The 16,552-nt window shown below is 42.4% G+C and overlaps 1 protein-coding gene across 2 annotated transcripts in view; it reads right to left on the bottom strand.

Moving 5' to 3' along the window:
- SCYL2 (SCY1 like pseudokinase 2) overlaps positions 1-16,552 on the bottom strand; it is a 64,402-nt gene that overhangs the window by 46,921 nt on the left and 929 nt on the right. For both annotated transcript variants that reach the window (XM_089694178.1, XM_089694187.1), the window contains exons 2-3: positions 2,050-2,236; positions 732-889 (exon numbers count right to left, since the gene is read on the bottom strand). In XM_089694178.1, the coding sequence (XP_089550304.1) occupies positions 732-889; positions 2,050-2,226 (335 nt within the window). In that variant the 5' untranslated portion in view covers positions 2,227-2,236. The remainder of the gene's footprint in view (positions 1-731; positions 890-2,049; positions 2,237-16,552) is intronic.

The raw sequence follows: 16,552 nt of genomic DNA, 5'->3' as shown, positions 1-16,552 counted from the left end.
ATGTATGCGATTTCTCTTCTCAAGCTGTGGTTTACTACCGCTTTAAGAATACTTTCTTGAATAGAATGTTTTTAACGTCACTTTAATGCTGCTCAGAAAATGTAAATAGCCTTTGGAAACCAGCCAGCCCCCAGCTTAAAGCAAACAGCTTTGACTTAAAACCCTCTCATTGACAGCATATAGTTACATGTCTAACACACCCCCACCGCTGTCAAGTAAAAAAAAGCCCTGTACTCTAAGTTGGTCTAGTCAGATCTTACACATAGCTGAGGATCACTCCTTGCCCTCAAGGAGCAGAACTTGGTTAAGGACCTTAGCCAAGCCCCGGCTCTGTCATGTGGGTAGAAGGGAAGTTAGCTACATTTGCCTCAATACCAGAAAGTACTTGGGGTTTTCTTTGCTCTCAGTGGCTGCACAGATCAACACTGTAGTAAAGGAAAAGTTTAAGCTACTGGGGGCGAGGGGAGGCATTAAAACTAACCTGTTGGTTGCCCAGCATGAGGAAAGCACATGTTTGCTTTAAAACAAACATAAATTGCGTTTACTGGTAAAAGCAGGCACTAAAAAGTGGCAAAATACCCTTTAGTTTAAAATAGCAGGCCCTCCTAACATCACAAGAACCAAATCCCCAGCCCTTGTGCTCAAAGCTGTAAAGTTCAAGAAAATGTAGTTTTGTGTGATCTTACTGTTTAATCTGCTCAATACTTTCTGCACAGCAATAGCTACATTACCTTGACTCTTCAAGAGGGTGCTGTACGGTAAGTAACCGCGGGTGCCGGAGACGTGTTAATTGCTGAACTCCTCTCTTTAGAGAATCTATGATTTGATCCTTTTCATACTTCTGATACTTGTCAATCAACTTCTTGTCAAACACAAAAACAGCAACCTCCTGTTAAAGAAGTACAACTCCTCCATGAATACAATTATTGGGTGCATTGTGATACTCCTGCTTTTCAGTCAGCAATGAATAACATAAGCAGACTTATTCACTAAAATACATTTCCATGTATATTTTTTTGCTAGATATACAGAGCCTTTAATGTGTATTGTAATGCCTCTGACATGCTTGCCGTGACCCTATAATCACACTTACTAAAAAAGAAAACAGTTGTCTGCAATAAGGTATAAAATGTCAGACACATTCATGATACAGTGAAGCACAGATATGGGTTTTAATTTATTTTTCAATAAGAGCAAACATATATTTTTTTAGGTGGTCAGGATTGGACCCTTGGGTGTAGGCAAACAAAACCAGCGCTCCAATCTTCATGCAAACCAAGGAATTGCCAAAATGCCAATCGAAGAGGTGCTGCCCTTCTGAGATCGGGAAATCTGACCACTGGTAAATGAAAACAAACAAGGGCGCACTCTCATCGTGCATTACCGTGGTATACCACGTAATTTATTAAACAAAAAAGGATGTATACTCACAAACCAACGTGATTATAGGCAGTATGAGTGATCCACAAAAACAGTCACAATACAACTGTGTCTAATGATGCATTTCAGGGGCTGAACCCCATTCCTCAGAGCTCTGAGGATCACTCATACTGCCTATAATCATGTTGGTTTGTGAGTATACATCCTTTTTTATTTAATAAATTACGTGGTATACCCCGGTAAAGCACGATGAGAGTGCTCCCTTGTTTGGACCCTTGGGTGTAAATGGACTCTGTTTACACCCACCAACCTCCAATTTGCTCCAGTTCACTAAAAAAACATAAAAAAAACAAAACAAAAAAAACACAAGGGTCAGTTAGGTATAAATGGAAGGCCGATCTGTTTACATCCACTGGCCCATAGAGCAGAGCAGGCTGCGTCTGTGTCCACGCTGTATAAACTGAGCAGACAGGGACCTGTCATCCACCCACTCTAGATCAGCAGGGGATCTGTCCACTGATCCCCTGTTGATCAAACAGAGCCCGCCCTGTGTGAAAGAGGCCTTACAAAAATGTATGCATAATAAGTTCCGCAAGCTTATTACAAAGCAAACCGGACATTAGGCTAATATACAATCTGAACTGGAAATACTGCTTTTTAAATACATACCTGTTTGGTGGATTTCTTCGTGCCATGGAAAATTTTCCAAGCCAGCCCATTGCCACCGCTGGCTATGTGTTTCCCTACATCAAACTCTCGTGTGACCGGGTTCCCCATCACGGCACTCGTGACATCTGCTGTCACTTTTGTGACAGTACTTTTCAGCTTGTTCAGCATGGACTCCATTTTCGTTTACCTTTCATTAGCACAAAAAAAAGAGAAAGAAAGAAAACAGAATTTCAGTCCCCGAGCTGTATAATGAATACTTTTCATCACATGTCTGTATGACTGGTGTCAAGTCTAACAAGTTTTTTTTTACAATGAATTCGTTAAACTGCTTAAGAAAAAAAAAAGTGGCAATTTAAACACAGCACAGAATTAGTTACCTAATATTATTATACAGGATTTACATCCTGATTATACCTACAGTTTGACCAGCGCTTTACAAAATAGAGGGAGACAGTGCAATTATAATACAATTCAATAAAAAAATCTCATCAGAGCTTACAAACCAACAGGAAAGGTCAAGTGATACAAAAAAATAATAACTGGGAGATGATCAGCTGGAGAAGGTAAAAGTACAATCTATTAGTTAGAGGTGGAATAGGCCTCTCTGGAATGATGGGTTTTCAGGCATCAACTGAAAGGTGGACAGCATAGGAGACAGTCAGACAGACTGGTGTAAAGAGTTCCAGAGGATGGAAGAGGCCTGCAGAAGTCCTTAAAGTGGTTGCAAACCCTTACATATACCCATTGAAGTGACTGGCTTCAGGTAATACACAGAAATGAAACAAATTCTCCTACATACGTTGTATATTTCTATTTGCAGTATTCTCTTCTCTACATCCATTTAAAGTGTTCCATTTTAAAGCATGTCTGAGAGACCAGAAAAAAGGGGGCGGAGAGCAGATGTTACACTCTGCAGAGCTCAGTGAGGAGAGCTCTGACAGTTATTTGGAAGGAAGAGACACACCCCCTTCACACAGTGCACAGGAGCAGAGCTGGGGCTGTCAATCATAGGCTGTGCCCTCCCCTGTCACCATTTTTCTCTTGGTGTCAAGAAAACTTGTCAGAACGGATACATGCTGATAGAAGAGGAAGGAGGCAGCAGACAAAAGTGACATTTAGGGCTCTTAACTGAGACTATGTGTGTACATATATGAACATTATGCTTTGTTCATATTTTAGTCTGAAGTTTATAACCACTTTGAGGCAAGTGTGGGAGGAGATGACAAGGGAGCTAGAGAGTAGGAGGCCTTGGGAGAAGCAAAAAGAACTTTTTTGTTTGGTAATTTAAATAAGGTTGCTGATGTAGCTGGGGGCAGAAATGTGGTTGACTTTGTAGGTTGTTTGCTAGTATTACGAAATGTATTCATAAAGTGAGAGGATGCCAATGGAGATATTGGCAGTGAGAGGACGCCAATGGAGATATTGGCAGAGAGAGGTACCAGACACTGAACAGTTGGTGAGGAGGATGATTCTGGCAGCAGCATTCATGATTGAATGAAGGGAAACTAGCTTATGTAAAGGTAGGCTAATGAAGGAGCTGCAATAGTCAAGGTGACAGATAACGAGGGATTGTATTAGTAGCTTTGTAATGTTGTTATGGAGGTCGAGGCAGCAAGATTTGGACAGTGATTGGATTTGGGGCCGAAAGGAGAGTTCAGGATTACATCTAGCACCCTGGCATGCGGGAAGGAATTACATTTGTGTCATTGGTATGACATGGACATATGGTAATCCAGCAAGGCTGGACCAATTTTAGAAACCAGACAGACAGCGTGCCTAAAATATTAGAGTTGCATATCTATGGCCAGAGGAAATACGAAGCATCTGCTGCACTTGAAATTAAAATTGGTTCCAATATTTTACTTGTCATGTAAACATATTTAAAGCCATATCAGGTATTATCACTGAAAGTATAATCCTTTTTATGTGGTACCACACACAATGGATGATGCCTATATACACTATACGATTAAAGATTTGTGGATACCTGACAATTACACCTATCTAAATGGCCACAAGTAAGTACGAATAAATTATAAAGGCCCAGTGGAACTTCCAGTTTAAATCTGCTAATAACTTTCCAGCTGCATTCAAACTAAATGAAAGGAATTTACTGAAATTGGATCAGTCAGAATCTGGAGTGGCTTTGCGTGGCAACCAATCATCTTCTAGCTTTCATTTTCAATGCTGAACAATCAGGAGATAAAGGCTGATTTGGTTGCCATGCTCCAGAGTCTGTCTGTTCCAGTTTTGATCAATTTTGCACAAAGTATGAAGTTTGTGACCTTAACAAATCAGTGACAACGTGTGTAGAAAAGCCTTTCTGCATGAAAGCAGTGGTCTCTGCAGAAGTTCGTCCCCTGATGACCTATAGCCAGAGATCTCCAATCAGTGAGGAGCATGAGCTCTGCTGATTGCAGATGACTTGGTCAGACTCAGCAGGAGGCTTGTCAGTTCTCTCCAATTAGACCACCGCTTCCCCACTGAGAGTAAGGATCCCATTCTGCAGCCTGCTGTCAGGACATGGGCTTCTCCACTCAGTTTGCAGCTGCTTTAGAAATAAAACTAACAAATACATTGAACACTTTTGTTTTGATGTGCCTGGAATATATTTATTAACTACTTCAGCTCCGAAAGAATTACCCCCCCTTCCTGACCAGGCCATTTTTTGCAATATGGCACTGCGTTACTTTAACTGACAATTATGCGGTCATGCAAACGCTATACCCAAATTAAATGTATGTCCTTTTTTCCCCCACAAATTGAGCTTTCTTTTGGTGGTATTTGATCACCTCTACAGTTTTTACTTTTTGTTTTAAAAACAAAAAAATACTTACAATTTTGAAAAAAACAAAAACAAAACATTATATTTTCTACTTTAAAACATATCCAATAAAAAAAAATGTTAAAAATCAAATTTCTTCTTAAATTTCAGCCAAAATGTGTTCTGCTACAAAATTTATGTAAAAAAAAATCCCAATAAGCGTACATTAGTTTGCACAAAAGCTATAGTGTCTACAAACTATGGGACATATACTGGAATTTAAATTTTTTTTATTTTTGATACCAGTAATGGCGGCAATCAGCGACTTATAGTGGGACTGCGATATTGCGGCGGACAGTTTTACAAAAACTGACAGTGGTGCAATACAGTGATCAGTGCTAAAAATATACACTGATTACTGTACAAATGACATTGGTTGGGAAGGGGTTAACATCTAAGGTGATCAAAGGGTTAAGTGTGTGCCTAGATATGTGCTTGGTGTACACTAAGTGGTGCTGGAACAAGAGGAAGTAATGGATCATGTTCCCAACTTTGCAGACACACGATCAATCACTCCCTCCTGTCACAACAGAGCTGTGCCTATGTATAGGTATACCTCAGTTCTTCCTCCCTGCCCAATGATCTACAGGTGCTCACAGATCGGATTCTGCTGTGAAAGTGTGTGTATATGCACACACACATATATATATATATATATATATATATATATATATATACACACACACACACACACACATACACATACACACACACACACTCCATTTCAGCTGCAGTGAGCCAGCCCGGTAGGGGCAGTGTGAAGCGTGTTTTACGACATCACACAGCTCCCTTTTTTGTGTAAACTTTATATAAAGTCCACTTTATCCAGTGCACAGTGATATGCGGTGCCTTCCTGTGCATTGCGATAAAATGCAGCAAGTCTACACTTTATCACAGCTCCCTGTATCGCAGCTCCAGGCTGCATTGCAGTGCGAACAGGACACATGTTTGCGCATCCTAGCGATGACTGGCGCTCTTCCAGTGCAGAAAACATCGGTAAGCACACCACACGTGAACAGTTTGTTAGAATTTTTTTTGTTTTAAGAATGATAATTATTTTGTTAGTGGGGTCAAATTGACATTTGTTTTCAACCGCAGCAGCGAGAAAATTCAAAGGAGCAGGATGGAATTTTTTTCTCGAAAGAACACATTTCTAACAGTGTATGCATTTTGCTTGGAAAAGCCATTCACATCAAAATTTTGCTTGCACTTACATTCATTTTTGAAGTACTCTCAAATTAAAGTAACATTAATGGTTTGCTTTTTTTCCCCCGTTTAAAATAATAAACATGTCATACTTACCTGCTCTGTGCAATAGTTTTGAACAGATCAGTTCCGATCCTCTTCTTCTGGGCTCCCACACCAGTACTCCAGGCTCCTCCTCTTTGGCAGAAGCTGCTTCCTATGAAGGCACTTGTGCAGGCTCGCCCACGAGCCGCCTTGTCTGCGTCCAATGCTATAGATAGGGTGGCCCGGCCCTGCCCCATCACATAATTTGATTGACAAAAGTGGGAGCCAATGGCTGCTATCAATCTGCGCAGTCAGGAGGGAAAGAAGTGGAAGAGCCGCTGCTCTCATGCACATCACTGGATCAGGATTGGACTCAAGTATAAGGGGGGTGAGGGGGAACACATGCAGCACAGAAGGTTTTTCGCCTTAATGCATTAAAGACATGCAGGTAGGTTAATTGGCTTCTCTCTAAATTGGCCCTAGTATGTGTATGTATGAATGTGAGTTAGGGACCTTAGATTGTAGACCCATTGAGGGTTAGGGACTGATGTGAATGTACAATACATATGTAAAGCGCTGCGTAAATTGACGGCACTATACAAGTACCTGAAATAAATAAATAAAATAAGTAAAAAAAACCCAAGGCTTACAACCACTTTAAATACGTCATCAAAGTCACTGCGTGTACTAAGAATTTGCATACAAATGTTAATTTGAAATTCTACTAATGTAAGCTTGACCCAAAATACAGAGCGAGAGACTGTCCCGTAGTTCAGTTTTCTTTAATTGTAATACAGAAAACAATATAGCCAGGTATCTCAAAGTCCTATAACAGATGTCTGACAAGAGACATTCCTGCTCATTGTCTTCTGTAATGATTGTGTGCTCATGTACTGATCTTACCTGAGAAAGAAAGCACCACGTGGTCTGTGAGAAAACCAGCCTTTCACAACAGTAAATAGGAGTCTTGTGATCATTTCTCCAGCTTATCTACAAATACAACTATACAGACAAGAGCTACTTACACAAGAAACTATTAGTGTGTCTCCTTATTAAAGGGAAATCAAAGATATTTTGTATGTCATCTAGACACCATGACACATACCATCATATAGGCACATCTAAAAATGGACATCTTTTTACAATGTCTGCACCTTGCTAGGTTGTGCTATTGGAGGCATATGGTCCCCTTTGTATCTAGAGCTAATTCTGAACTGTACAGTCTACTAGGAAAGAGCAAAGAAAGATATCATCCTTTCCTTAAAAAAAAGAGAAAAAAAAAAAAAGGTCCCAGAAATTCCTACATCTCCCCCAGCGGCCATAGTTTTCCATTCCTGGCAGGTACCGCGGGACAGGGATACTACGACCGGACAGATTTGGATTTGACATGCAAGATATGTACTTTTAACATGAGTTGTTATAACATTTTTAGTAAACGGTTAGCCCATTATTGCTGTACTTAGTTGGCACTTCCCTGTCTTTGTATATTGGGTTCACACAGGAGTGGTGCCGGAAACCACAGGCGATTCTGATAGGAATTGCACCGCATTCCTGTTCAAAACACATGTGATTCATTGCAGTGCCATTTGAACCCATTCATTTGTATGTATGTAAGAGCTCAAATCGCACCACAAATGTATCAGTTTATATGAGTACATGTGCAAAAACTGGATAATGGCACCAATACCAGTATCGGTGCAACCGTAATAGCTGTGTCACACATTTCACAGAGCCTGCCTTCTGAACTACTAAGGTGCTGAGAGGAAGAGGTTCAGTACACAAATCACAGCTTGCAGGCAGTAAACAGCAGAGGAGAAGCTGCAAAGTATGCAGGGAACCCGGAAAGGTATGGGGAAAGATGGCTAGCAGACAGGCAGAGCTCACAACATGAAAGGAGATTTTTCAAGTAAGCTTATACTGGATTGCCAAACATAACTATTGTTTGTATTGTTATTACAATGCTGATATTATAAAATGAAAGTACATCCTGTGACCATATAGTCCCTTTAAAGTGTTTGTAAACCCATACTTTATGTAAAAGTAACAAACATGGTATACTTACCTGCTCTGTGCAGTGGTTTTGCACAGAGCAGCCCCGATCCGCCTCTTCTCAGGTTCCCTGCTAGGTCTCTTGGCTCCTCCCTCCACCACGTGCCCACCATAAGAAGCTGCTTGCAATGGGCACACTTGTGTAGACTCACTCCCGTGCCAGCTCTGTGTTTCCATAGACACATAAGCCTCCTTACTACAGTGGCTTGAAAAAGTATTCATACCCTCGAATTTTTCCACGTCATGTTACAGCGAAAAAACGTAAATGTATTTTATTGGGATTTTATGTGATAGACCAACACAAAGTGGCACATAATTGTGAAGTGGAAGGAAAATGATAGATGGTTCTGAACATTTTTTACAAATAAATATGTGAAAAGTGTGGTGTGCATTTGTATTCAGCCCCCTTTACTCTGATACTCCTAACTAAAATCTAGTGGAACCAATTGCCTTCAGAAGTCACCTAATTAGTAAATAGAGTCCATCTGTGTGTAATTTATTCTCAGTATAAATACAGTTGTTCTGTGAAGCCCTCAGAGGTTTGTTAGAAAACATTAGTGAACAAACAGCATCATGAAAGCCAAGGAACACACCAGGCAGGTCAGGGATAAAAATTGTGGAAACATTTAAAGCAGGGTTAGATTATAAAAAAAATATCAATACTTTGTAGAACCACTTTTCACTGCAATTACAGCTGCAAGTCTTTTTGGGGATGTCTCTACCAGCTTTGCACATCTAGAGAGTGACATTTTTGCCCATTCTTCGTTGCAAAATAGCTCAAGATCTGTCAGATTGGATGGAGATCGTCTGTGAACAGCAATTTTCAAGTCTTGCCACAGATTCTCAATTGGACTTAGGTCTGGACTTTGACTGGGCCATTCTAACACATGAATATGCTTTGATCTAAACCATTCCATTGTAGCTCTGGCTGTATGTTTAGTGTCGTCCTGCTGGAAGGTGAACCTCCTCCCAGTCTCAAGACTTGCAGATTCTAACAGGCTTTCTTCTAAGATTGCCCTGTATTTGGCTCCATCCACCTTCCCATCAACTCTGACTAGCTTCCCTGTCCCTGCTAAAGAAAAGCATCCCTACCACATGATGCTGCCACCGCCATGTTTCATGGTGGGGATGGTGTGTTTAGGGTGATGTGCAGTGTTAGTTTTCCGCCACACATAGCGTTTTGTTTTTAGGGCAAAAAGTTCAATTTTGGTCTCATCTGACCAGAGCACCTTCTTCCACATTTGCGGTGACCTCCACATGGCTTCTCGCAAACTGCAAACAGGACTTCTTATGGCTTTCTTTCATCAATGGATTTCTTCTTGCCACTCTTCCATAAAGGGCAGATTTGTGGAGTGCACGACTAATAGTTGTCCTGTGGACAGATTCTCCCACCTGAGCTGTGGATCTCTGTAGCTCCTCCAGAGTTACCGTGGGCTTCTTGGTTGCTTCTCTGATTAATGCACTTCTTGCCCGGCCTGTCAGTTTAGGTGGACAGCCATGTCTTGGTAGTTTGCAGTTGTGCCATACTCCGATTTTCGGATGATGGATTGGACAGTGCTACCTGTTCAAAGCTCGGGATATTTATTATAACCTAACCCTTCTTTAAACTTCTCCACAACTTTATCCCTGCCCTGTCTTGTGTGCTCCTTAACCTTCCTGATGCTTTTTGTTCACTAATCTTCTCTAGAAAACCTCTGAGGGCTTCAGAGAAAACCTGTATTTAAATTACACACAAGTGGCAATTGATTCCACTAGATTTTAGTTAGGGGTATCAGAGTAAAGGGGGCTGAATACAAATGCACGTCACACTTTTCAGATATTTGTGAAAACTTTTGAAAACCATTTATCATTTTTCGTTCACTTCACAATTATGTGTACTTTGTGTTGGCCTATCACATAAAACCCCAATAAAATACATTTACATTTTTGGTTGTAACATGACAAAATGTGGAAAATTTCAAGGGGTAAGGATACATTTAAAGGCACTGTAGTTGTGACTGACAGCAGCAGGAGCCAATGTCTTTGAGCCTATGAGGAAGGCGACAGCCAACACTCTCATGCGCATTGCTGGATCGCGATCGGGCTCAGGTAAGTATAAATAAGAGGGGCTGCAGTCAGGAGGTTTTTTACCTTTAGGCCTCATTCACACCATACGTGCAGAAAAACTGATGGAAACTGCCGTGCATATTTCACTTGCAGTGTGATCAGTTTGGATCAGTTTTCATGTGTGTTTCAATGAGTTTTACACACATTGCAGATTCCTGCACAGAAAAAATCTGCACGTGACACTGATGTCGTGGTGTGAACAGGGCTCATAAAGAACAAATGATTTTTTTGTGCCCTTGCAGAACGCCGGCAGAAAAACTGATGTCTGCACCATGGTGTGAATGAGCCCTAATACAGAGAATGCATTAAGGTAAAAAAAAACCTTCAGCCTTTCAGAACCACTTTAACCACCTCCCGCCCATCATATAGTAATATGACGGACGCAAGGTGGTTTTCTCATTCTGGGAGGACGTCATATGATGTCCTCCCATTCTCACCGCGCATGCGCGGCTCCCGGAGTGCGCAGCACGGCGATCGGCGGTGCGCTGTGTCCCTTGGACACAGCGGATCACGGATCCGAATCGGCTCAGTCATGTGATCAGCTGTGTCCAATCACAGCTGATCACATGTAAACAGGGAAATGCCGGTTATCGGCATTTCTCTCCTCTCGAGCTGTCATGCTGACAGCTCGAGAGGAGAGGAGAGCCGGTAATCTGCATTCCGCGGAGGGGACATCTGCACTGATGATCAGTGTGCCCTGATGATCAGTGTAGCCCCAGCAGTGCCACCTGTCAATGTCCATCAGTGCCACCTGCCAGTGCCCATCAGTGCCACCTGCCAGTGCCCATCTGAGCTGCCTTTCAGTGCCACCTATCAGTACTGCCAATCAGTGCCACCTATCAGTCCCATATATCAGTGCTGCCTGTCAATGCCCATCAGTGCCACCTACCAGTGCCTCCTCATCTGTGCCACCTATCAGTGCAGCCTATCAGTGCCCATCACTGCAGCCTCATTATCGCACAACAGTGAAGGAGAAAAATCACTTATTTACTAAATTTTCTAACAAAAACTAAGAAAAAACTTTTTTTTTCAAAATTTTCAGTGGTTTTTGGTTTGTTTAAGAAAAAATAAAAAACCCAGAGTTGAATAAATACCACCAAAATAAAGCTGTCACAAAAAAATTATAAAAATTTCATATGGGTACAGTGTTGCATGACCGCGCAATTGTCATTCAAAGTGCAACAGCGCTGAAAGCTGGAAATTGGCCTGGGCAGGAAGGGGGATATAAGTGCCCTGTAGGCTTGTGGTTAATGCCATCTCATGGCAGCACTTTAACTGAACTTTAAAGGATAAGTTCACCTTTTATAGAAAAAATAACTGCACATTTTTTTGCAGGTAAACAACAGGCATTTATTCTTTTTGTCTGCAGGAGTCTGGAAAGCATTGCACCAGTGATCAGTAGATCGCAGATGCCATGCAGGTCTCCTGCAGACCTGTCAGAATATATGCTTGCTGTACCGGATGTATGGTCAAGCAGATATTCTGACAGGCAGAATGAACAAACTACCTCGGTGCTTCACAGGGCCGTGGTAGTTCATTGAGGACTACAAGCTGAGAGCCGCTAAGGCTGTCGGAACTTGTAGTCTCTCATTCACAGATGACTGAGAATGAGTGACGCGGTCATGTGGGCGGAGCCCTGCACGGCCATTTTAAAAAACAATTTGACAGCTAGTGAGGGGGGAGAAGATTTGTGGGGGGGGGGGGGGGGATCTGGGGGGAGCGGGGGTCAGTCTGAACGTAACATGTTACAAAAGGAGAACTTACCCTATAATGTCCAGAAGGCAGTATAGCTTTGTGTCATGTCAACTCCAACAGTGGTCACATGTTCAGGAGCCCTACCCACTGGCTCCTTATCAGAAGCTATGGCTGAGAGCTGCTGATAAGTGCGTTCTAAGCACACAACCTTGCACCGCCGTGGATGCATACAAGCTGTGCGGCTGAGTGTTAAAGTCCACATTTTTTTTCACTTCATATATATTTTATGCAGTCATCAAGAAGTTATAGCAGATGTGAACACACAGCTGCATATACATATATTAAAGTTCAGTTAACTGGGTTAGTTTTAGAAGTGGGAGGGCAGTTCATTATATCACATACATGCAGGAAAGAACAGTAAGTTCTCAGTTACATGTTTCGAGGGTGACACCGCATTACAAAGGCTGGCTGTTATTGGCAGGGGACATGGCAACTAATCTGACCATGGAGGATGCAGGCACATGGTGAGTTTGCGTGATGTGCAGTAGCTGTGGAAAGCAAGCCCGGGGACATAAAATGACCACGCAAGCACATATCCACTTCTGTGCTTTGTATGGTCACTTTACAAGGAAAAAAGGGGGACTGGCAGGATCAACAAGGTATTTTTCATTAATGAAGCAGTAATAGACTACTATAAAAAAAAAAAAAAAAAAAAAAAGATACGCATGCTGTGCAAATATACACATGGATATCACTTTAAGACATAAATATTCAGAGGTGGCCCAAACAGGGAAAGAAAATAAAGAAAAGACGGCTCCCATAGGCACTAGACCACATGTGGTATTATGGTAAATACAGACAGGGAAATATCATACAGGCAATTTTGGAGCAACAATTCCTTGCTGCTACAAAACGATAATAGCAGCAATTTCCAGCTAGCAACATTAACGCTACATTTACCAGGTTAGATTAATGCTTCATCATTACATGATTACACAGATTATGCCCCGTACACACGATAAGAATGTCGGACAACTGATCTTCCGTTTTGTTTTTTGCATGCTAGTCTCCATATTGACAATGAAAAGGGTACTAAACGTACGAAAATTCTTGTACAAAAGAATAAAAAAAATTTCGAAAGTAAAGTAATGTATTGTATTTATATTTTCAGACAACTACTGTACTGGTTAAATGAAAAGAGTATGATCTGGTATCATATGAGAAACATTTTCACGCTTGTCCCTTCAGATATTGTCGCATGAAATTGTCGTGATCTGCTCCTGAAAGCTGTGTACTAACGAACAGATTGTCAGACGATCGGTCCTCGTATGCTTTTTTTATCATGTGTTTGGGCCATAAGTCCCGTCAATTTAAGAAGGTGCTCTTAACGACATCTCGTTACGTGTATAAAAGACACCTGTCCACAAAATCTTTCTTCCATTCAAACCTCACCAAGACCAAAGAGCTGTGAAAAAGGATACCAGGGACAAGATTGTAGGCCTGCACAAGGCTGGAATGGGCGAGAAGACCATCAGCAAGAAGCTTGGTGAGAAGGAGACAAATTTGCAAATGGCAAAAATACAAAATAGCCATCAATCGTCCTCGGTTTGGAGCTCCATGCAAGATTTTGCCTCATGGGGTAAGGATGATCATGAGAAAAGTGAGGGATCAGCCCAGAACTACACAGGAGGAGCTTGTGAATGATCTCAAGGCAGTTGGGACCACAGTCACCAAACAAACCATTGGTAACACAATATGCCACCATGAACTGAAATCCTGCAGTGCACACAAGGTCCCCCCCCTCCTCAAGAAGGCACATGTATAGACCCGTCTGAAGTTTACCAATGAACATCTAAATGATTCATAGAAGGATTGGGAGAATGTGCCCTCGCCAGATGAGACCAAAATTGAGCTCTTTGGCATTAACTCGACTCACTGTGTTTGGAGGAAGAAAAATGCTGACTGACTATGACCCTAGGAACATCATCCCTACAGTCAAGCACAGAGGTGGAAAAATTATGCTTTGGGGCTGTTTGTCTGCTAAAGGTACAGGTCAACTTTGCCACATTGAGGGGCCATGTATTGTAAAATATTGGTTGAGAACCTTCTTCCCTCAGCCAGAAGATGGGTTGTGGATTGGTCTTCCAGCATGACAATGACCCAAAACATACCGCCAATGCAACAAATGAGTGGCTCAAGAAGAAGCATATTAAGGTCATGGAGTGGCCTAACCAGTCTCCAGACCTTAATCCTATAGAACATTTATGGAGGAAGCTGAAACTTTGAGTTGCCAGGGGACAGCCAAGAAACCTTAGGGATTTAGAGAAGATCTGTAAAGAAAAGTGGATCAAGATCCCTCCTGAGATGTGTGCAAACCTGGTAACCAACTACAAGAAACATCTCACCTCTGTGCTTGCCATCAAGGGTTTCTCAAGTACTAAGTCATGTTTGGCTTGTGAATCAAATACTTATTTTGCTCACTTAATTGCAACTCAATTTATAACATTTGTATCGTGTTTTTTCTGGATTTTTGGTTGGTATTATGTCTCTATCATTTAAAGTACATCTATGATAAAAATAACTACTTTCCCCACTGTTTGTCCTGAAAATCATTTAGATATGGCAGAAAAAGTCAAACCCCCACTGTACTCTCTGCCTGCTCTGGCTGTAAGCGCTGCTGATCTCAAAGACGCCAACGTTACAATCGTATCTCCACCTATTAATTTCTTCACTGGGAAGAATTGCAGAAACTTGCTGGTGGCAGCCCATGTGACTGAAGCCTAGAGTTGGCCATACACATTGAGGTTTTTTTTTTTTTCATTCAGTGAATAAAAAAAATAACAGATTCCACCATCCGCACAAATGAGGTGGATGGAGAAGTTCCCCCACCTCGACACAGTATTCTGACAGCGGCACCTGTCACTATCAGAACACACTGATCAGTAGATCTAATAGACTGGCTGCAAATGGCACTTGCTGGAAAATTTTCCAACATGTCCCTTGTTCATACAATCAACTTCTGTGGAGGAGGGGTGCTCACACAATGAACCATATTTAGCTAGTCACTGCTGGATCGGCCAAATTGTGATCAGTGTATGGCCTCTTCATGAGGTGTAATCACCAATGAACAAAGCAGTTCAACACATCTCTCATGGCAGGCAGGAGTGGCCACAATCTCTCACACCTGGAAGCGTCAGAGCGCAGTGGTACCCAGAGCACATGAAGACACACAGATTTCACTTGGTACCTGTAAGACAGGCAGACATTCATTTTCTTCTATTACAGTAGGGGCACTGGTTGGATTTTTATTTTAAAGCAATGTGACACTGTTAAAAGCTGAAGATTTAAAGTGGAACTTTGACTGAAAATTCAAAATGTGCCACCAGGCAGGCTTTTCATTACAGAAACCGCATACTCTGATGCCCGGTGGAGTATGCATGTCACCATGGGGCTGTCTCTCTCTTCCTGGTTCTTATAGCTTGCTCATGAGGATGTGCCATACTGTATGCATGTCAACAGAGGGCTCGCTGTCTTTTCCTAGTTCTAGAAGTTGGCTCCTTAATCATGTGCTGTGGTGCACGCATATCATCAGGGGGTTAGTTGTCTCTTCCTGGTTCTTGTAGCTAACCCCTGATGAAGTGCCATGGCATATGCATGTCATCAAGGAGCTGGCTGTTCTTGCAGCTGGCCCACTAATCATGTACAGTGGTGCATGCATATCATCAGAGGGCTGGCTGCCTCTTCCTGGTTCTTGCAGTTGGTCCCTGATGATCCATGTCATTAGGGGAAGGCTGCCTCTTCCTGATTCTTGCAGTTGGCCCCTGATGATATGCCATGGTATATGCATGTTATCAGGGGGATGGCTGCCTCTTCCTGGTTCTTGCAGTTGGGCCCTGATGATGCGCCAGAGTGTATGCATGTCATCAGAGGTGGGCTGCCTCTTCCTGGTTCTTGCAGCTAGCCCCTGATGAAGTGCCATGGCATATGCATGTCATCAAGAAGCTGGCTGTTCCTCCCTGGTTCTTGCAGCTGACCCACTAATCATGTACAGTGGTGCATGCATATCATCAGAGCGCTGGCTGCCTCTTCCTGGTTCTTGCAGTTGAGCCCTGATGATGCGCTATAGTGTATGCATGTCATCAGGGGCAGACTGTCTCTTCCTGATTCTTGCAGTTGGGCCCTAAAGATGTGCCATGGCATATGCATGTCATCAGTGGCCAGGCTGTCTCTTCCTGGTTCTAGCAGCTCAACCCTGATGATGTGACTAGGTTCTGATGAAGCGCCATGGCACATGCATGTCATCAGGGGGCTGGCTGTCTCTTTCAGGTTCTAGCAGCTCAACCCTGATGATGTGCCATAGCGTATACATTTAATGAGGGAGCTAGCTGTCTCCATCTTGCAGCCGCCCCACTAATAATGTACGGTGGTGCATGAATATCATCAGAGGGCTGGCTGTCTCCTCCTGGTTCTTGCAGTTGGGCTCTGATTATGTATTATAGCATATCCATGTCATTAGGAGCCTGACTGTCTATCTGGTTCTTGCAGTTAGCCCCTGATGATATGCCATGGTGTACACGTCATCAGGGGAGTAGCTGTCTT

This window comes from Staurois parvus, unplaced genomic scaffold (genome assembly GCF_062004578.1).
Source record: "Staurois parvus isolate SC_StPar_1 unplaced genomic scaffold, SC_StPar_1.0 ptg000025l, whole genome shotgun sequence".
Taxonomy (NCBI): Eukaryota; Metazoa; Chordata; class Amphibia; order Anura; family Ranidae; genus Staurois; species Staurois parvus.
Note: the sequence above shows the minus strand (reverse complement) of the source record. Positions and strands in the feature narration are given on the sequence as shown.